This window comes from Notothenia coriiceps, unplaced genomic scaffold (genome assembly GCF_000735185.1).
Source record: "Notothenia coriiceps isolate Sejong01 unplaced genomic scaffold, NC01 NC01_scaffold00011190, whole genome shotgun sequence".
NCBI classification, from domain to species: Eukaryota; Metazoa; Chordata; class Actinopteri; order Perciformes; family Nototheniidae; genus Notothenia; species Notothenia coriiceps.
In genome coordinates, this window is record NW_011343891.1 from 80,400 (window position 1) to 103,324 (window position 22,925).

The following is a 22,925-nucleotide window of genomic DNA, read 5'->3' on the forward strand; positions in this document are numbered from 1 at the left end:
AACTTCACAGGTTTGGTAACGATGCAGCCATCAACGCATCTAAGCGTATTAAGGGGTGTCGTCAAATGCCGTTGCCATGGTGACAGATAATTCGCCATCAAGTTAGTTCACAAGTTTGCAGTTCAAATATTCTGCGGCTTTTCCAAGCCTTTTTACTTTCTTTTCTTCTCTCATCACACATTCAAGCCCCCACTGTTCATGTATCATTTTAATCTAAATTCTTCACTTTCTTCTTACACATTACATTTCAGCATAGCAGTTTAGCATCACATTTTCAGCATAAAGCATTCCCACTAGCAATTTCTTCAGGAATTGCATTCTCTAGTTAGTGTTTAATCTTCTGTATCTTTTCAGACTGGCTCAGTCATTCCCCAAACCCATTGACTCCAAGCCCCTGCTATCTCAGAGAGAAACCCCTCCATCAGGAACCCTGCAGCAGCGCGGGGATCGACGCCCACTGAGCGAGCCTTTTGATTGGGCCGAGGCCCCGCACTACGACAACACAGGATTTGATGCTGAGGAGTCTCCTATGGACCCTTCATCAACCAGTCAGGGAAACCCCCCGCTGGGCTCCAAACCCCGCAGCCAGTCAGCACACGGGCGGCGCCCCCTCCTCAGGCAGGAGCGGATCGTAGGGGTTCCTCTGGAGCTGGACACTCAGACGCTCCCCTTCCACGGCAACCAACGCTCCACTCCGGACAATGACCAACAATCATCCGGACATTCTTCCCAGAATCCCTGGCAGAACTGGACTAGAACCCCCAGTCCCCTGGAGGACCGAACCGCTTTTCCCTCCAAACTGGACCTTACGCCCACATCCAGTCCTAACCCTGATCGCAAGGATATTGACCAAAGGTAACTGATTGGAGCTCACATGGTCCTGAAATGTGCATTTATATTATACATCAGGCTGGGGGAATTATAGTTTTGATTTGTCCGTCTTGATGCAGATTCACATAATATGACAACTTTCGGATTTTGAATAATTTAAATTCAAATACTTACATTTTAATGTAATGTTAATAATTTGATTGATAAAGTGATACATCTGTAATGACAGTAGTTATTATCTGCAGCCCTAATAAATCATGTTAATCTCTGAGTGTCACTGCTGTATTACAAACCAACTGATGTTGGCTGTAATATAATAATCTATACCAAAATAGTAGCATAATATGTGCTTCATATTATTATGAAGCTCCTGGAACCCCTTCTTCATTTTTGGTTCAAGGCATAAGGAGTGTCAGCAATCTTTTTATTTGTTCTGCTTCTACAACACTAGTCTAGTTAAGCAATTTTTTTTTTAACACTTTACCTGTTTTTGGCTCCAAGGCTGGAACAAGGTGCAGGGCCTTTGCCCGGCAGCTGGACGTACCACGACAATCAAGGGGATCAGAACAGGAAGGATCAGCTAAGTGTTAGCGGGGGCAACAAGGTCACCGTAGTGATGAGTAAAAGCTCGGACCGCCTGTCCCCCATGATGAGGGAGACGAGATCTAAGTTTAAGAAGTCACAGAGTATCGATGAGATTGACATTGGCTCTTACAAGGTCTACAGGTAGGTTTGCTGTTATGTTTTCCTAACAACAAGAGAAGCAACATGTTGAGTAAGTAGTTCAAGGGATTGCAAAGATGTAGCTGATGTATCTTGCTGTTCTCTCAACAGCATTCCTGTGGACAGCTACAGTACCTCAATTGAACAACAGACTAGTTTGGACCGTCAAGAGTTTGTCGGGTCAATGGAGCAGACCAACATGTCACGGTCACAGTCCGCCCCCATGTTAGACGATGACCTGATCTTCCCAGGACACGGCGGCAGCAACCAGTCGGGACAGAACCAGAAACCTGCCATCCCACATAAGGCCTATCACTTCGACCACAACTACAACCCCCAGGTCAGCAGCTCAATCTTCAACCTGCAATGACTGTCATCCTTATCATTTTGTTCACTTGAGGGCAGCAGAAAACAGTTGTGAATACCACATTGACAGATCATTTACCTGTATGGTGAGCTTGTTAGTTAACTGTTTTTATACCTATTAAACATCCAATAGTTAAAGAGCAACATTGTTTAATTTCGAGTTGTGTCTCTGGAAACCCAGGCTAATATTTATTTTCTTATAGCTCTGCTCTTGGGTACAAACTCCTGAGGGAAATATCTGGCACTTTGACTGCTAATTACTCCACTATCCCACCAGTGCTCATTTGTTTGAATATTTTTTGTTCAGATAGCTGAAGTGTTAAAGTTGCCTGCAGCAAGGTGAAAAGATAAACTTTCCGCAGTCAGCAAAGATAATTTCCAGGGGCTTTTAAGTCACTCATATAATTTACAATGTTCTTGCAAAAATAACTCAACTAAAACATACATAAATTGCAACAGTTGTGCCTGCAATGCCTATAACTTCTCATTGTCTTACTGGTTACTATTCTAACCTATCAGGTGACCATAGACCGCCGGGTCCCTCCCCCCTTCCCCAACACACCAGATTATGTCAACCACTCATCGAAAGCCTTGGAGTACATCAATCAACCGGGGAAGACATTACCAAAGGAGCTGGTGAGCCCTCGGTATCGGGCGTATCCACCACTGGAGATGTTTTCTTTCCCCCAATCACCAATCAATCCGGATGGTCCGCCCAGCCAGCATCAGCAGCCAATCCCGTCACAGCGCTCCAGGCCAGGGTTTTTGAGAAGAGCAGATTCATTGGTGAGCTCCACAGAGCTTGCTTTGTTCCGCAGAGTCCATGAAGCCCAACAGGAGGCGCTGCAGGAAGCTCAGTATAGACAGCAGGTAAGAGATCTGTTGTTGGCTAAATAATGCTTATTTTCAGTGTTTTAGTATTACAAAACAAGACATTAATTCATCCAATCAATAGGACCTACAGAAAAGCTGTCGGTTCAATTTATACTGTATCGTGCATCCTCCAAAAATACATTTCTGGTGAAATGTAGAGGTCCGTAAGAGTTATAGAAGTAAACTCTCTTGTCCTCAGGCTGACCCCCCTCTTTATGGTCGGGCTCTGGCCTACTCCTCCCCCATGGAGCACTCTGCTATCTCCAACATGTCCGACAGCCAGAGCCAGATGATGCACAATAAGAGAAACGGCCGCTACGATGACGACTATACAACTTACCAGGAACAAAAGAAGCCCATGATTGGTTACCCAACAAAGAGCCTTACTCAGCGCCGCCCCCTGTCAGCCAGGAGCTACAGCACTGAGACTTATGGAGCATCTCAGGTAACATTTCTCAGGAAATGCCTTTGTAAATTGTTTAAGCTCTGTGTCTTTGCATGTTTGTCCCACTTAAAGTCACTAATTTGTTTTAAATTGCAATCCCATAATATCCCCTTGTAAAGTGTGAGGCATGTATCAATTAAAGCAATTAAAAGACACACTTTATTAATCCCTTTTTGGGAGTATAATTTTCACTCTGTTGTAATTTTAACACATTACACCCGAAATACACACATGCATAAACAAGACCTATACACATACATTAATCAAGAGCGAGGGCGCTACAGATGGTAAGGCGCCCTAGATAGTTGAGGGTTCTGTGCCTTGCTCAAGGACACCTCAGGAGGGCAAACTGGCCCCTCTCCAGCTCCTAACTCACAATACTTATTTGTGTCCGTGCGCCCCCTAGTATAAGGATCACTGAGCAGCTATTGTATACACGACCTGGGGAGCAGTGTAGGGGTCCACTGCCTTGCTTAAGGGCCCCTCATCACAAGTTGTTCCAGGACTTTATCCGGTTTTGATTAGTAAATGTACTTTTACATTAACAGAATAGACTGAATAAAAGAAGTGGACGTTATCACCGTAAAGTCGCGCATTTGTTTTATGGACCACCATTTTGAATCCTCAAGATTCGTATTTTGGCTACCGCCATCTTGGCTTTTTGAAAACAGAAGTAACATCAAGAGGGTGTTGGTTTAACGTGGAACAAGACTTTGATACTGGAGACTGAAGGTCTACACCCTGTCTCCTTACAAAACCATTTATTTCCCACCCTTTTCCAAGTAGATTGAAAATGAAACCCTATTTGGGTAATATGGAAGATACTGACAAATAGCCTACTTAATAATAGAGGATTGAGGTATTAAAGTATGTATATGACTGAGTGGAACCACCAATTACATTGGTCCAGGTCAATGTAGCAGCAGGCTATGCAGAGTAGCGCAGGTGTGTCCTTTGCTTCTGCCATATCCCCAAGACCCCCTGGCATTCCTACATCCATAAATGATCCCATCAGCATGTTCTGGATTTGCACCAAGTTAGACTTTCCAAATATAGTCCCAGGTGAGGTGAGGTATCGAGGAGCATGCTGGTCAGATAAGCAAATCACCTCATGTGGAAACCCCTAAATGGCTGACAGTGTGGCAGAAATATTTGTTATTATACAACAAAGATAGTGTTATTCAATGCGCAGCAACTTACAGTAGCATTTTTAAATCAATAATTATAATACATTTAAAAAAACGTTTAATAATCAATAAGATTTTTTTTCCATTTTTTTTTATTAAGTCATTCAATCATTTTTTTTTTATTTGACAGCCCTAAACTGTTAGCCATGCTAATAGCTTGGCTCTAGGGATTTTAATGGGTGCTAATCCTCAGTGGGTTGGTCCCTATCATACTTAATAGTCCTTTTTCTACGATTGTCTAAAAAATATACACTGCACTAACAACTATATTGATAAGTGCAGCTGTTAATTGTATCACTCTCAAGTCCAACTTAATTTCTTATCGTCTTTATAAAATAATAATCTTCAGGCCCGTCCAGTGTCAGCTCGTCCCACCATGGCTGCCCTGCTAGAGAAAATGCCCCCTGACTACACTCTGGCAACCTGCCCAGAGAAACCATCTGAAGACACCATCAAAGTAAGACCTGGCGTACCACAGAAGCCTGAAGACATCACCTCCAGGATGCCTGCCGATTGGAGGCAACAGCTACTTAGGCACATAGAGGCCAAACGATTGGACAGGGTACGTCAATGCAATGCAGAAACAGTGAAAAGGGAGATGCAAACACACACACACACACACACTCACACACACACACAAACACCAACATGCGCACACAGCATTCAGAAGCCCTCCTTGTCTGTATCTGTGTAAGTCTGTGTTGTAAGGTTGACCAGATGTGTCCGGCTGCATGTGTGTCCCATCCACACTGTCGCTCTGTCAGCCTGACCTTCTGCACACTCACTACTGGATATGTCCCCGAATAAATTCTGTCTTGAAACACAATTCAACAAAATCGGAATTGTGATGAAGAGTTTGATCTTGAGTAGTAACAAGAGGAGCATATATTAGAAAAGGTTCTTGAAACAAAAATGTTTTTCGATGTTTGATATTTTCACATGTAAATCAGAATTAACACAATCACTTGTTAAGGATCCTAAGTATTTTTTTATCAGGTCACTACTTACAGTATATTGTCTATTAATCAACACTGATCAAGGGATCAATAGTTTGGCAAGTTTGACAGTCCAACAATTTCCGTACATGGGTGTCTTCACAAAACAACAAATGTCGGCATTGACATTATGAAAGTCATGAGTTTTCGATGTTGCTAAAAATGAAGCATTTAATAGACATAGATGTTAATAGATATTTGTAGTTATCAGTTTTCAGTTACGGGCTTGGCTTATTGTTTGTGTAAATATCCACACATGTAACTATAGTTTGTGTAAAAATCCACACATGTAACGATATAACTAATTATAATTCTTACACAGTAATGTTGGAATGAATTGATCCACCATGGTTGCTTGTATGACACAATGTTCTTTGTCTGTATTAACCAATCACAAGCTAACATTTCTCTGTGCTTTCAGCAACTCTGCACTGTTGTTGTTTTATCAGTGTTTTTGTTGTTTATTTATTTGTGTGGAGCTCACAGTGTGTTATCACCACGTTGCATCCCGCTGTGTGAGCCCCGCCCCCCTCCCCCTGCATTCACCCATGTCATGTGATGTTGTCTTCTCCAATCAGAGTGGTGTCCTAAAGCACAACACGCTCACGCTGGGCATGCTCTGTCAGGGAAGGGGTCATGGCCAGGGGCGCAGCAGCACTTTGAACTTTAACCTTTACAATAACACTAAGCATGAGTCCCCTGTTGGCCGCTGGCTGCCACTACCTCATCCATCTGCTAATGCCGTGAGTATCCCTCTGAGAACAAACAAACCCTGGTTCTCCTTCTATAACTGCACACATCGGTAATTACGAAGAATAACTGTCATTGCTCATTCCTCATTGTTGCAACCATGACATATTATTTAAATTTGCGCCATTATTGCTTTTATTATTTCGATATAGCTAGCTTGTCTACAACCTTATCGAAACACTGGGTATTATACGCCCTTAACTCTGGCATGTTTTTTTCAACATGACTGAAGCGAGTTGTAGCGTCAAGTGTAGCAGCCACAACTAATTCTGGTGATGGATTGGTTTTTCAAGTGTTTGGACTCAAAAGTAGACACTTACAACATTTTAAGGTAACCAAAACAGAGATTTGTCTTTTCCACCCGAAAATAGTTTCCTTGCCTCCCGAAAATAGTTTCCTTGCAAACTATTGCGAGATATTTCACACATAGAGCTGTTGGGCATTGCATGTCTACATCCACCATTTCTATTACTACCCTTGATACAAATAAAACATAGCCACCGTTTTGACTTAGAAACACTTAAAAGGCCCTGAAAACTCAAACTGGTTCCTACATTGTTTATCGGAGGCTTCGTAAGAATCCCGTTTTGTGCCAAACAGTAATGGTTTTTATTTCACACGAGATTTAATCAAATTATTTTTGTTCCCTCTTTTTTTAGTGTTTGGAAGTGTGTGTGACTTAGTTGAGCCATTCAGGATCCAGCAACATTTGAATCTGAATCTGTTGACAGTTGCAATCAAACCACACAGTCCTGATGAAACATGAGCTGATAAACTCACTGTTGGTTATTTCATCGTGAATATTTACTCTAATGTAGCTGAAAAATGAAGCCAGGCTCTCAGGGGTTGAGACAAGAGGCTTTGGTGCTAAAAGAATGTGATATATTTGGATTCTATTCTGAAAAAGCATTTTTTACCTTTATCAGGTAATACACAATATATAGCGCTACTTCAGCTAGGCGAGAACATCTATTTACTAAGCTGTGTCAGCCCTATGGTATAACAAAAAACTGAATTTCACAAAACAATCATATACACCTGTCTCAGATAGGAATGGGTTGATACATGATTGAATTACTAAAATAAAATGTTGATTTCCAGTAATGGTCAATGTTTCTCTCCTTTTTTTTCTGTCTCTCTCTCAGAGCCCCTCTCAGCAGGCTGCCATGCTGGATAATGACCAGGAGGGATTGTCAGGGAGCAACCAGTGGGCTCCATACTCACTTGGCCGGAGGGATGTCCCACCTGACAACCTCATGAAAAAGGTAAGAGCTGGACTTTTTTCTCAGTGTTCTGCCCTCTTTATCCAGCCTATCGATGTTTGGTATGTTGAAGCTTGGAAATAACTTGGGTTAATGTCTTTAAATGCAAATAATTAGGCGACTCCAATAACCATTCCTCTGTTCCTGAAGTTTTAATGTCTCAAACTTTCCTCTCCACTGTCCACAGAGTGCCCACTCCCACAACACTCCCCACCAATCACACAACACCATGATTGTCGCCTCCTCTACCTCCTCCTCGTCCACTACACCTCATCGTGTGGTTGTGCAGCAGGGCTACGACGGGATGATGAACAAAGGGGGACAATACCAACCTGCGATGCCCTTGTCAGTGGTTCCTTCTGGACAGTATCAAGTTAACATGACTCAAGGTAAATGGAAATACATGTATACATGGTTCATTTGTTGCTTGTTATGATGTATTTGGGGGTTGAATCTAGATATACAAAACAAGTAGGATACCACTTTACATTTTTTTTTTATTGAATTTTGAGGGGATCAGTGCCACCATCTCTTACAAAATTACTTAGAGAGAGATTATGTCTCTTTTCCCCTTTATTTCTTTTTTTTTCATCAAAATGAGGTCATTGTACGTCTTCAAATAATGTATTTGTGCTAGATGTCACTGTTTTGAAAATCTTTAAAAGGATGCTGGTGAAAGAGCATACTGGATTCAAACCATATGTTGGTTTTGTTGATTACAAACTGCTAGCTTCCAAAAGAAATACATACAAAAATCAGCTTAAGCTACTGTTGCATAAAAAGTTGAATTGAAGTCAACTCAGTTTAGAACGTACATCCAGTAACAGCACAGGTCTGTCGGTGTAGAATTAAGTAATCCTACCAACAATGCTCCTCAAATCAACACTTTAACCTGTTATAGATAGTTTTATTTCAGAGTGTAACCAATCAAAAATGTTCCTCTTCCAGGCCATCCTGTTCCTGGACAGGGTTACCCCGGTGGCGGCATGTCCATGGCTCTGTCCCCGTCTGGGAACCAACCCCAGTACAACCCCCACTCCTCCCACACATCCCATCAGCCCGCCACCAACCCCCAGTACCATGGCAACCAGGGCATGGTCCACGGCAACCAGGGCATGGTCCACGGCAACCAGGGCATGGTCCACAGCAACCAGGGCATCGTCCACGGAAACCAGGGCATGGTCCACGGCAACCAGGGCATGGTCCACGGCAACCAGGGCATGGTCCACAGCAACCAAGTCATGGTGCATAGCAACCAGGGCATGGTACACAGCAACCAGGGAATGGTGCATAGCAACCAGGGGATGGTCCACACCAATCAGGGCATGGTCCATAGCAACCAGGCTGTCATGACCCACACCAACCCGCGGCCTCAGAGCGCTCGCTGCCTGTTGCAGACTAAAGGCCAGAAGAGCACGGATGGTTTCCAGGAACAGGTATCTGTCTGTCTGTCTGTCTGTCTGTCTGTCTGTCTGTCTGTCTGTCTGTCTGTCTGTCTGTCTGTCTGTCTGTCTGTCTGTCTGTCTGTCTGTCTGTCTGTCTGTCTGTCTGTCTGTCTGTCTGTCCTCAGCAACCCCGTCCCACACTATCTTGGAGGTCTGTTTTTTAAATTGGCAGTGCCTTATATTAATAGCTGACGATGGCTTGGAGTTACTTGAAACCGTGTTCCACACACTAAATGGTGCCTAGTGCGTCGGTATAAAGATGCTGACGCCCACTCCCTAGGCTTTGGGACTTAACACCTCAAGGAGTGAAACCAGGAAAACAAACCAACAAGTACATTTTTCAATTCCTGTTGTTGTTAATATGCTAGTAACATGTCAATATGGTTACAAGTAAATTCTGAAGAGTCCATATAAGGCCAAAAGCTGTCAACTAACACTATTATAGCTATTAGCACAAAACATGAAAAAACTGCGACACAGCCATAGTTTGTGGGATGATTCAGGTCTAGAAAAAGCCATGGAGGCGTAGTTCTAAATCTGAGATATTTCACAGATGGAGATCTCTGTACCAGTTTAGGTAGGAACATGAAGTCATTCACACCAACCAGATCAGCTGATCTTCCTGCAAGGTTTTTTTCCCCCTGCCAAACAGAAAAACTCAGACAAAGATATTTATGGCTCAGTTAAAACAGGACTTATATTTAGTTATATTTGCCAGAGAACTGAGGACCTCCAATCTAGCTGCAAAAGCATGTTACTTGTCACATTAAAAGCACTCTTCCTCCACTGTAAGTGTTGCATGTGTAGAGATTGTGTTGATCTTTGTGTTTCACCGTCACTTGTCTTTCTTTCTTTTCTGTCTTCCTTTTTTTCCCCCTCCTCTCTCTCTATAGTTGTGTGTGAGAATAGAGAAGAACCCTGGTCTTGGTTTCAGTATCTCTGGTGGCATCAGCGGCCAGGGGAACCCCTTCAAACCCTCTGACATGGTACGACCCGACCTGGCTTGCCAGCCTATCACAGCCTCCCCAGCTTTACCTCAGAGTTGCCATGGAAACTCCTGATAGTTACCGCAGTGTTTTCGTCTGTTTTTCCGCGGGGCAGCAGGTTGACTTGGTTAACTTTTAATCTCATTGAGTCTGTAATCTTAAACTACAGGCTTCTGGGTAGAAAAGGCTTTATTTTATTCATGGAGTGAAGAAGTCTGAGGTGTGATAACAAAATATCAAAACTAAACCTCTTAAATTATAAAATAATTTTCCTCAGCATCACCAAACAGGTTCAAAAACATTATCAAAATGACAACTGGGTTTGGAAAACGGTAACAAGAACTATGCAGTGTCCTCATCACTTTCAGGTCTCTTGGAAAAGAAAGCAACAAACTGGAAAATTGTACTATTAGGAAACGTGCATTCATGATGTTTTATTACCAGATACGCCAGAGTCTTTTATCATTTCTACTCCTATGTTTGTCCGATTTTATCAGTGCCTGTGCCAAGAGCCTTTTGGGGTTGCGCATCCCCCAGCCCTCCTGCATGGCAGTCTGTCCTAGAAACATGCTGCTATAGTCAGACTAAAGGAGCGAGGCTGCTCAAGGAGCTCTGACAGCTATTTTAGGAAGGCTGCTTTCTTTAGTTCTGGGACACCGTGGGTGATCTTAGATTTTCATCACTTTCATCTCAGGACAGGAAGTATCTATGGCAGATTTTACTGACTGTTATTCAGATGTTGAGTAACTGACGAGACAGCTGGTCTTTAAATAGAAAGCCTACAATAAGAGTCAGCCTCTGTGCAGCCAATGTGACAACTGGGGAATTAATTTAAGTCCGGGGGTGTGAAGTGATGATATAGAAACTGTCAATTCATCACTTTGCTTAAGTTTTAAGTAGACATCTTGCGACTCAGTTGCTGACACGTGCAATAGTTTAATCACACCCATCTCTACTTGTATCCATAAAGCTTCCGCCAGCAGCACGTTTTCCATTATTAATGCCATCCGCAGTTACTCTAGTGATTCTCCTTAATATTTTGTCAAGTAATTACCTTACACATAGATTATATTTAAACAAGAGTAATGTATACTGTAGGTCTATACAGACATACTTTATAGACTCACGTTAATACGGATGAATCAATATAATAATACATTTATCACATCAGAGTAAAATGTCTACCTATGCTATTGTACATTGACAATTATTTCAAATGTTGACTGAGTCATGGAAGTATATATGGTTTACACACACATCGAGGCTATTTGCCTTCAAAGTTACACATGAGGAAAAAGCAGATATTGCGAGTCAGTTTATCAAATCTAATTTTAATCATCTTATTCTTGCAACTTCCAACATGTGAAGCTAATTCTTTACGGTTGACTACTTTAGGCTCATTAATCAGAAGCTCAAACTCAGAACAATGCCTTTGATTTTGGTTTCATCATATTTTCTGACCTACTTATTTCTGTCAAATTATATATTACAAAGCTTAAGAATGTTTAAATTGTAAGTTTCTTTTAATTTCAATTAAATGCAGACCAGAGTACAGGTATATGAAGTTAAAAAGACAATGTCACAACAGTTGGACTGACTGTATTCCACATCCATGTTCTACACAGCAATGGCTGTTCCGCAGTACTGTGGCTCTCCCTAGTGGCCAGCTTGTTATTTGCACAATCCTCTGAGTTATCTCGGCTGGATTGGCACACTTGTAGCCTAGCTAAACTGTGTTTTGTTTTAATAATTCACAAACACTAAAATACTGTACTAGCAGCATTAACTTCAAATTGGCTTCAGAAAATGTCAGTTTAATTTTCGCAAACCTTTGATTAAAATCAAGACCTCTATACTTTATGATTCGTGAACACAGCTCCAATATTTCACAATATAAAATGATAATTGTATGTTGTTTAAATGACTCTGCAAACAATCCTAAACTTAACATAATTATTTCATTGCACTTTATTTATAAAAAGTATTTAAGAATATATTTTTCCATAAATATCTACTCTTTTTAGCATCAAATAATCTTGGTCTGACTGTGATTTATAAGTACTAATCATTGCAAGTGTTTCTTGTATAGAGACATAGAAATCTTGCAAGTATAAATTCATATAAATTGAGATTACAAAACACACCTCCAGAACAGTTTCCTTATCATATTGTATCTGACAAGTTGTCTAAGAGTTTAGATCCCTAATCATTTCTCAGTGTTTGAAAATCCTTTGGAAATCTTGCTACAATCCAATATCGGGATTCTGAAGAAGAATTGATGATCTTCTAAATTTGTATCTAAAAGACTAGCTAAGAAACTCCTAGCCGCTGCGTCAGTTTCACTTCTGGCTGATTAGGATTCAGCAAGTGGAGACGTTGACTCAGTTCTTGTATTGACAGGACTGGGATCTCCGGCTTTGATGTATTAGCTTCTCAGGCTCAGTTAAGGAAGAGAAGATGGGGTTTAAGGAGCAGAAGGTTTCAAACATTCAGACCTGGATGTTTTGAAAATCTGTACTTCTATTACCTAATATGCTGTCCTTGCACACTGAGCTGCTGTGGATAGTATCTATCTTTCTTATATGTGTTATCACTGAGCTGCAAAAACCTCTTCCTCAATATTGTCCTGAAAAACTGAAATATTTTTCAAAATTTCCAGAAACATCTGACATTTTGAAGATGGAAGGTTTTTGCAGGGTGCTGCAGCTTCATGTGCAACTGCTTTGTAGTGTGTAACTGTTTAAATGTTGTGATTACTGCTACAAAATGCTCAGCATATCAACAATCACAATTTACAGTGAGCTCCATATCAATTTGTCTAAGTAAATTCAACCACCCACATTTAAACTGGCATTAATTGAATATAATCATGACAAACAAAATGTACCATCAGGTTGTATACACATATGAGGCTCACTGTACAAATGCAATTGTAACACAACTAATACTTCTAACACACACCTCTTTAACATGCAATATATGTGTTTGTTCTTGCTTTCACACACAGACTGTGGTATGAAGGTGCCACTGCACTGTCACTACCACATCTTCCTGTTTCCTGCTCTGTTAAGCTCACTCTTGTATGTTCAACACATGCACAACCTTGTTGAACCACACTGAGTCGACACAGCCGCATCGTCCGACACTTTCTGTGTTCAAAAACATCTTTCAGCTCCCGGTGAAAAGATGTTGGTGTTTTTACAATCTCTGCCTTGGGTTATCAGGGGGAAATATGGGGGATAAAATATCTTCTACCTTCCCCGCTTCCTACTTTAGTTAGTACCCCCTCTACTCCCATCCGCAACTATTCTTCTTGATCTATTTATATATTTACAGCATATCTATTCTACTCTCTTGTTAACTTCATGCCTATGCCAGGTCCTTATCCCTATAAATAGATAAAACAAACATTTTGACATGTGTAATCTATGTCTTTTTGTAGGGAATGTATCACTCTGCCTCTGTAAATTATATTCAAACAATTGAATATCATAATTTGCATGCCTCTCCAAATGTAAAACATGCATTGGTGAAAAGCCCATATCTTTTTGGCAGAAATTTAATATTTTTGGGGGGGCTGGATAATGGAATGAGAATGAGAAAGGCAAAGATTCTAAACCATCGTGTCCCTGTGTTGTCCTAACGGTGTATCATTTTGACTTATAGGGTATCTTTGTTACTAGGGTACAGCATGACGGGCCCGCCACCTCCGCCCTGCAGCCCGGAGACAAGATTCTGCAGGTAACATCCTCTCACTCATCGTCAGACGGGCCACATCCTGCCCTCTCTCCCCTTCGTTACTTTCCCAACCCTTCCCTTATTTTATAAAAAGCATTCGATAGGAAAAACAAAGGAAGTTGTGCTCTTAGCCCAGGGGTCTGCAACCTTTTTGACCAAAAGAGCCATTTTGCTCGTTTTTCCCAAAACATTTTTTGTCTGGAGCCGCAAAACATATTTCATAGCTTGATAGCTAATAAAGTTGTATTTATTGTTATATCAGACAAAAACTACAGTTTTTTTGCATTTATTAGGCTATTTATTACATTATATACAATAAGAAACAAAGAACTCCTATAAGGAGAATTACAAATAATACACAGGCCTACTTTAAAATAAATTAAACACAGCACTTGGGGAGTCCTCTGCACATTTGAAGGAAAACAAAATATTATTAAAATGGGCCCACTTTGAAATAAATAAAACATAGCTGCACCCTAAAAAGAGTTAAAGGTAGGGTAGGTAAGAATGGAGAAACCAGCTCGAGTGCGCTAGAATTTGAAAATACACAACCGGAAAAAATCTGCCTCTTCCTTCAGACTTTCTTACAGAGTCCGTCCTCCAACACACACGAACGCGCATCATCAATGAGGCCACGAGATAAGTTTGTGCACAGATGGAAGGCTGACAGGCAGGTAGGCCATCCAGTTATTTTAGCCGGGCCGGCTAAAATGATTGGTCGTGCTTTTTACAGCGCTACGGCTTCCAGAGATTAATTTTTGTATGTATTTATTGTCAAAGCATTTAATATATTCATTGCTATCGGGACGTTAAGAGCATTGACATACCCCATTGAATTATGACTGAAGATTGTCCAGCTATCTTCTGCTAACTCCCAGTGTTGTCATCTCGATACGTAAAGTAGCTGTAGCATCCTTTGACAACCTTCTCTCTACATATCAAACATACCGGTAAACCAGCACTGCATCGTTTGCTGTGAAGCATACTTATAACTCTGTCCACACCGAATTAAATCCGTGTTACTCCGGTACTTTTCTTTGAATTATCCATAGTTGTCGCTCATCGAGCCGGAAAGGTCCCTATGCGACGAGCGCTCAAGAAAAGGCTTCTGCTATAATAACGGACCATGTAGCAGGATGTGAGCGTATTTTAGTGTCTATCAATGTTTGTAATTTGACGTGTATGATGTCTCTTGAGTTTCCCTCACATACAAGACTTACGAAATTGCGTCGTTTTCATGTAACAGTGTTATCTCAAATATTTCTCACGCTAGAGTATAGAATATTTCAATTCGGTTCGTCTGATCCTGTAGTTTGTCTAAGCTCGTAAGGTACAGCCAGCACAGGAGAGACAATGCGTACCAGCGCATTCGTGGCCTCTGCACAGCTGGCCGCAGACTCCGGCATCGCACGGAGGCGGTACTCCGTGGTATCTGTGGCAAGTATATGCAGAGATGTGGTATGCGTGTGGCAAGTATCTGCCACAGAGGCCGCTACTCCGTGGTATCTGTGGCAAGTATATGCCACAGATGTGGTATCTGTGGCAAGTATATGCCACAGATGCCACAACTTGCCGTGGCAAGTATATGCCACAACTTGCCGTGGCAAGTAAATGCCACAAGTTAAGAGAAGGTTTACGGTAGCTGCCACTCGCCTTCCGTGGCAAATGCTGATATTTAAACCCGTATTTATCGCGTAAAATGTCGCTGTTTTGGCATGACTTTATCGGGCTGATCTGTACACAAGATTGATGATCTGTTACTGATGGTCCGATCTCTATTTTTCAAAAAGATTAAACATTATATGTTCTATAGATTTTACTTGGAGAACGTGGTTTGTTAAAATAAATAAACGTGCTATTTTTATGATAATACTCAAGATATATTATTAGTAAGTTGACATAAAGATCTAACATTGTTGACCAGAGGTGAGAAATAGGCTAACTTGTATACTCAAGTAGCCTACTGTACTTGTGATTTAGAAATAGCCTACTTGTGCTTTAGTTGAGTATGTAAATGGTATACGTAGTAGGCTTACCCCACTACAATTCAGAGGTAAATTGTGTAATTGTAGCCTACTCCCCTACATTTATTTAATACGCTACCTTTAGTTACTTACTACAGATTCTGATTAATGATGATACATATAATCAAGTCTTAAATCAGACTTTATAGTTACTCCTGGAGTAAATTCACAAGATACCCTACTACAGTATACAAAGTCATTAAAACTAGCTGCACCTTTACCAGCTTTGAGAACACATTCATGATCAATCATTATAATGAAAACATGTAATATGCACTTTAAGTATATTGTTATGCTAATCATTTTGCGCTTTTACTTGAGTAACATTTTAATGCATGACTTTTACTTGTAACAGAGTATTCCAACATTTGGGTTGGCTACTTCTACTTTTACTTCACACTAGAACCGCCAGGGGTCGCTGTATAGCCTACCTAAAACCACCAACGTGTCAAATGAAGGATGCTTGATTTTCATCCTTAGAGGTACAATGTTCAGTGTTATGTATCTCATCAGTTCCCATGAGTGCTGCCCTAAGTCTGTGGCAATGTCTAATAACACCATTGTACACTGTGGCTGTGTCAATACGAGATATTTATTTTTTAATATATTTGTCTTTTACTAGTAACAGATACACCTGGTTATCGTGCAAGCAGTGGAAACTCCGCCTTAAGACGCGACAATTGCGCAAGGCTTGCGTTGCAACGCTCACTTGCCAATATTTCTTTTTTTATGACATATTAGGCCTATGTTTAGCCTACTATCATAGATATAGCCACCGTTTGTTTATTTTAGGCAAACCAAGTAGGGCTATTGCAAGTACAAATTGAAATATAAATGATATTTATTATCTTTTTGAAAAATAGAGATCGCACATCGAGTCCTGTGTGCTAGATCAGTCCGATAAGTCATGCTAAACAGCGACATTTTACACGATGGATACGAGTTTAAATATCCAGGCATTTGCCACGGAAGGGAGTGGCAGCGGATACTGTAAAACTTTCTCTTAACTCGCATCTTGTGGCAACTCCCGGTTCAGCATGCGCGAAGCTGCACGGCAAGTTGTGCATATACTTGCCACGGCAAGTTTGTGCTCGTGGGCATATACTTGCCACGGCAAGTTGTGGCATCGCCTTGCCAACGTCAAGTTGTGGCATCTGTGGCATTTACTTGCCACGGAAAGTGTGGCATATACTGCCACGGCAAGTTGTGGCATCTGTGGCATGATCTTGTGGGAGATGCCACAAATGCCAAGGCACATGCCCACGGCCGATTAGTGGCAACACTCATTTGTGTTCTAAGTAATGATAAATAAAAATAACATTGTTACTTGAAAATCAATGCATTCGTCATCATTTGACACGTTGGTGGTTTTAGGTAGGCTATACAGCGACCCCTGGCGGTTCTAGTGTGAAGTAAAAGTAGAAGTAGCCAACCCAAATGTTGGAATACTCTGTTACAAGTAAAAGTCATGCATTAAAATGTTACTCAAGTAAAAGCGCAAAATGATTAGCATAACAATATACTTAAAGTGCATATTACATGTTTTCATTATAATGATTGATCATGAAAGTGTTCTCAAAGCTGGTAAAGGTGCAGCTAGTTTTAATGACTTTGTATACTGTAGTAGGGTATCTTGTGAATTTACTCCAGGAGTAACTATAAAGTCTGATTTAAGACTTGATTATATGTATCATCATTAATCAGAATCTGTAGTAAGTAACTAAAGGTAGCGTATTAAATAAATGTAGGGGAGTAGGCTACAATTACACAATTTACCTCTGAATTGTAGTGGGGTAAGCCTACTACGTATACCATTTACATACTCAACTAAAGCACAAGTAGGCTATTTCTAAATCACAAGTACAGTAGGCTACTTGAGTATACAAGTTAGCCTATTTCTCACCTCTGGTCAACAATGTTAGATCTTTATGTCAACTTACTAATAATATATCTTGAGTATTATCATAAAAATAGCACGTTTATTTATTTTAACAAACCACGTTCTCCAAGTAAAATCTATAGAACATATAATGTTTAATCTTTTTGAAAAATAGAGATCGGACCATCAGTAACAGATCATCAATCTTGTGTACAGATCAGCCCGATAAAGTCATGCCAAAACAGCGACATTTTACGCGATAAATACGGGTTTAAATATCAGCATTTGCCACGGAAGGCGAGTGGCAGCTACCGTAAACCTTCTCTTAACTTGTGGCATTTACTTGCCACGGCAAGTTGTGGCATATACTTGCCACGGCAAGTTGTGGCATCTGTGGCATATACTTGCCACAGATACCACATCTGTGGCATATACTTGCCACAGATACCACGGAGTAGCGGCCTCTGTGGCAGATGCCGGAAGTACTTGCCACTGCCTGCAGATGTCACGAAATGAGCCAGGCCCTACTGCAGAGCAGAGGGCTTAAAGGGCCGCATGCGGCCCGTGGGCCGCGGGTTGCCAACCCCTGTCTTAGCCGGTAAGGGCTATTCTACAAAGACAGGAGAAAGTACTGTTTCCAGCTTCTTAAATATGGAGATTTCCTACTCTTGTTTGTTCTATATCATAATTCAACTGAATATCTTTGGGTTTGGACTGACGAAGCAAGACATTTAAAGACCCCACCTTGGATCTTTAGTAACTACGGTGCATCTTTCAGTATTTTATGACATTTATAGAACAAACGATTAATCCAGAAAATAATCTGAAGATTACTTAATAATAAAAATGACTGTTAGTTGCAACCTGAAAAAAGGTTTCGGCTTGTGTCCATTATCAGGGTCATTATACAGTAAGACCCATCTACATTATCTCATTGTAATTGCTATTTATATGCAATAACTTTGGATAACATTTGGTCATAAACACTAGCAACCTTTTCACATTTATTATTATTTCATTTCATTTCAATCTTTATTTCGAACAGAATAAAAAAATAACCAATAAAAAATAACAAATGTGAAAAACAGAATACCGTATTGTTAAAATACAGTATTTATCCACATTCATGATAATATTTATATATTCAACAACAACAAAAGTCTTCATATTAATAATAAATCATATGTGTCCGAAAAGGAGCTGGAGGAAGCAAATGCTTATTAATTCCCAATTATAAATTGTGAAAAAGCAAACATTACAACTAAACATAAGTGTATTCTAAATACTGTACATCCTGCAGGGTCGCTATCCCAGGGCCAACAAAAAGCTGTTAAAATAACTTCCTGCTTCAGTCAATATGAATCAATAAACAATAAACAAATTATTCAAAAAGAATAACTTAATTTATACCTAAATTGTTGCTATTATTCCAAAGTGCTGAGCCCAAATTGTAAAGATGTTACTGTGAGGTCTAAATGAGGCACATACTTTTTACCATGCCAGATTTAACCCCCTCCTCAACCCCTGTTCCTCATATGTTTCCTCTCCTCTCTCCTCCCCCTTCATCTTCTCTCCACAGATGTACAGTTTAGCTGGATGAACTCATCTAAAAGTCCTTTTTTGTCTTTACCCTTTCTCCCTCTACAGCATGACTGTGTAGCTCCTCCTCTTCTCTCTCTTTTCCCCAACAGTGATGTGTTACTGAGATAATGATGGCAGTGGCCCTCCATCCCTCCACACACACATATAGACATATGTATGGGAATACTGCTGCACACATACCTCTCTCTATACATACCTGCACACACACACATGCTGTTGACCGTGCTGCGTGTTTGCCTTGCAGGCTAACGGACATAGTTTTGTACACATGGAGCACGAGACAGCCGTCTCTCTGCTGAAGAGTTTCCAGCCAACTGTGGACTTGGTGGTTCTGAGAGAAGAATAGTTTTATAACAAACAAACACAACAGCAACGCTTCTCTACTCTGCTCATCGCCATCCCATGCCATCCCACCTGCCCTCCGCTGGAGGCTTGTGGAACTGAAAAATGAGCCGCCTTTTTTACCTTTTTAGGGGAACACAGACATTTATTTGCCTATTGCTGGACCAAAGGCAAATACTAGTGCCAAATGTACCATAGGAAACATATCGACTCCTCTGTCTACCGGCAGTCAGGGATCTGATTGACGGCTGGACAGACCACAAGAAGACACTTTGAGTTCCTACAGGGCTGCTGCAGTTTGGATTTTGTGGTTTGTTATAGGCATCTCATTATTCAGTGTCTACGTTTTTTTTTTTTTTTTGCTTTTCTCCACTGCCATTAATTTAGCTGTCCACGGTAGATTTTTGTTTGGTGTAGCACATGATCCACTTTCCTTGTTCTTCAATGTTCTCTTTGCTTTCTGTTCTATCTTTTGTTTTCTGTTGGTTCTCTTTCTTCTCTTATCTTCTTTTGTTTTCATTCTTTTCAGCTGTCTTCTGTTCTGTTTTGCAGGTATTATTTCCTCCAGTATACAGAAAACTTGTCTGCCTTGTGTACATATATAAAGCTGCAGCTTTCAAGAGCTGCACTTTCCTTGGGGCCTGGAACGACAGCTCTTAAAAGTTTAGGATTAATATAAATATTGTTGATAAACCATATTCTGAATCCTCTCTTATGATCATACAGGGATTATTTCTCCAAATGGACAATTTTTTAATATACCACTGATTTTTTTTATGTAAAGAAAACACTGTTGATAGTTCATTACTGCTACTCCTTTTCTTTATTTCTTTTTTGTAAGTGTTGCTTGCACACCTATGCTGAAAAAAGCTTAAGCAATACTCCTGAGGCTTGGCCCATTGACATTTTCAGCAGAGCCTAACTTGTCCCACAGTGCCATCTACCAAGCAAGTCATGCTAATGTTTACATACACTGCCATGCACATGAGCTAACAGGCGAAACACACATATACAGTAAACTTATGTGCCCCCATACACAACACATATGCAATGGTGCTCAGTGCACTATTCGTAATGAAGCCCTGTCTATACTCGAGACTAATTTTACAATCAATCTCTGTAATAAAACCAGTCAAACTCAAACACTGTAACATTAATCATATTTTGAAGACATGTTTTCTAGTATTGTTACAGCAATGTTACATCATATTTTAGCTGTTTGAGTTGTATGATAAAATCCCAGCATGCTCTTCATATCATTGGTCACTGTCAGCCAGCCATATTCTGTTGGCTTCTAGAGATCTCTTCTCTGTAGGAGACTCTAGATGTATTATAGCACTGAGTTTCAGTGAGACTGATATTCTATCCTTTGTGCCAAATGGACCCTCTGCCCCTCTCTGGTTGTATTAACACAGGCCTGAAACATCAGAGCTTTACCTCTTTGTGGCCCAGATCTGATCGGATCACAGTGAGTAAGGACACTGTTAGTTTTTTTTAACATTTGGCCTGGTATTCAAATCCAAGCATCCACTCTGCTGAGTCCTGACCTCTGGCCTCCCTGAAGAAAGCAACAAGAGTCAGTATTAATACCATCTTAATGGGTAAATCTGCAGCAAATCAGATTTAACAATCAGGGGAAGATCTGATCTGTGCCGCAAAGGCTTTTGGCTACACCTTAAATTTAAGTTTGAGAATCGGATGAGATGCTAGTTATCACTAGGTGAACATGGGAATTTGGATCTGCCAACTTAGATGGTGAATGTTCAATTTATGTGTAGGTAGGAAGAGAAATAATGTTGACTGTGTTGATATAGAAGACATGTTTCTGGAGCAAGAAAGCTCTGTCCTTCATGTTCATGCTTCAGACCCCGAATAGACATGACAGAATTGAACGCAGGTTTAAAAAAAAAAAAAGTTAGAGGTTAATTTCCTGTCTTTGTGTGAATGCAACACATTTCTTGAAGACGTTTCATGACAGTGAGTTTTGTTTTGTTCTGTATAACATCTAATGTTTCATCCAGAGCAAAACAACATACATCACTGTTGTTTGCTTTTACTTGATGTGACAGTGTCATCCTGTGGCCATTTTGTGTCAACCCTCTTAATAAGCGTTAGAATTTAGTTAATTCAATTTAAGGGACACAAAATGGCACAGTGAAGTCCTGTGGGTTAAGAGACTTAATCTTAACCCCAGGTACCCACCCGATCCTATTTAAAGATATTGTGATGAGAACAGAGAAAAAAGTTTGATAATATAATTATTTTTTACTACATGTTCAGGTAATTCTTTCTAAATATATTGATATACCTTAGCTTTGCTCAAAAATTGTGATATTTTATAATAATGACACTTATAACAATGGATGGAAGTACGCACAGTATGACTTGGAGACCTACACATGTACTATCCAAAGCTGTATAAAATGTATTTCTACTGTAATTGTGAATTTGTGTTATACAAATATATATTATATATATATGTATATGACTATAAAAAAAAAGTCATTTTCTATGTGTTTAAACTTCATAAGAGCTGAACAAATGGGCGGTGTCACTGTACATAGCTGTGAATGAAATCCAATTGAAATGACTCATATTGATTGTGAATGTACTCATGCTTTCTGCAGTACCTACCCAGTACACCTACCCAACTTGAATGCTGCTTCTTCTGTTGTGTGACAAAAAGTACTTTGACCTCCGAAGAGAGAACTGCTGTCGAGTTTTAAGTTGGACAAATTTTAGTGACGATTTAACAGAACTATTTATTTATTTATTTATTTATTTGCACATGCAAGTTGAAATCCTTCCAGTTTTAAGTTTGAGTATTAATGCGGAGAAATGTAATTGCAGAAGTATATATAATATATATCATGTGTTTAGAATGCATTTTGCAGACGCTATCTGTACATACTATTTAAGATACAATTTTTACAAAAAATAATATATGTATAAAATAGAAAAAATGCTGTGCAGCAATTATACTGGAGCCATTTTGGGCTTTGGGACGTACCATTTTTTCAGTATATAAGAAGTGTTTTGAATAATGTACTAAAGTCTCTATTGTACAAATAATAAAAATGTCACTATTGGTAATATGGGTTCCTCCTGTTGAACTGAGCTCTTACTAGAGGGCGGAAAAGAGGGATATCTCTCTTTCTGTATTTATTTATGCCTTATTTCCATAGAAAGAGGAAGAAAAAAACAGGGGGGGTCAGAAAAAAGAAGAATGGGAAGGGAGAAAATAAGTCATTAGAAAATAAGAAAGTAATGAGGGAATTATGTTCTTCGAGATGTTGAAAAATGTTGCAAATAAAGAGAAAACGGGCAAGGCAGGAGCCCAGATTAAGAAAGGAAATACAAAAAATAAAGAAACAAAATGGGAGAGAGGTAGAAAATCACTGAAAAGAAAGGGATGAAGTGATACAAGAATAAACAGAGATGAGTAGGACAAAGAAGAGAGGCACAGTAAAGGGGATG

The 22,925-nt window shown here is 40.1% G+C and overlaps 1 protein-coding gene across 1 annotated transcript; it reads left to right on the forward strand.

The window, feature by feature from the left end:
* Positions 1-65: 65 nt before the first annotated feature.
* Positions 66-22,366, forward strand: LOC104946580 (leucine-rich repeat-containing protein 7-like). The gene is made up of 13 exons (XM_010772448.1): positions 66-70; positions 355-855; positions 1,333-1,557; positions 1,666-1,894; positions 2,440-2,790; positions 2,993-3,238; positions 4,775-4,987; positions 7,316-7,435; positions 7,620-7,821; positions 8,381-8,868; positions 9,771-9,863; positions 13,530-13,604; positions 19,351-22,366. Exons 1-13 carry the CDS (start codon positions 66-68, stop codon positions 19,450-19,452), a joined length of 2,850 nt encoding a protein of 949 aa, XP_010770750.1. The 3' UTR covers positions 19,453-22,366.
* The last annotated feature ends 559 nt before the right edge of the window (positions 22,367-22,925 follow it).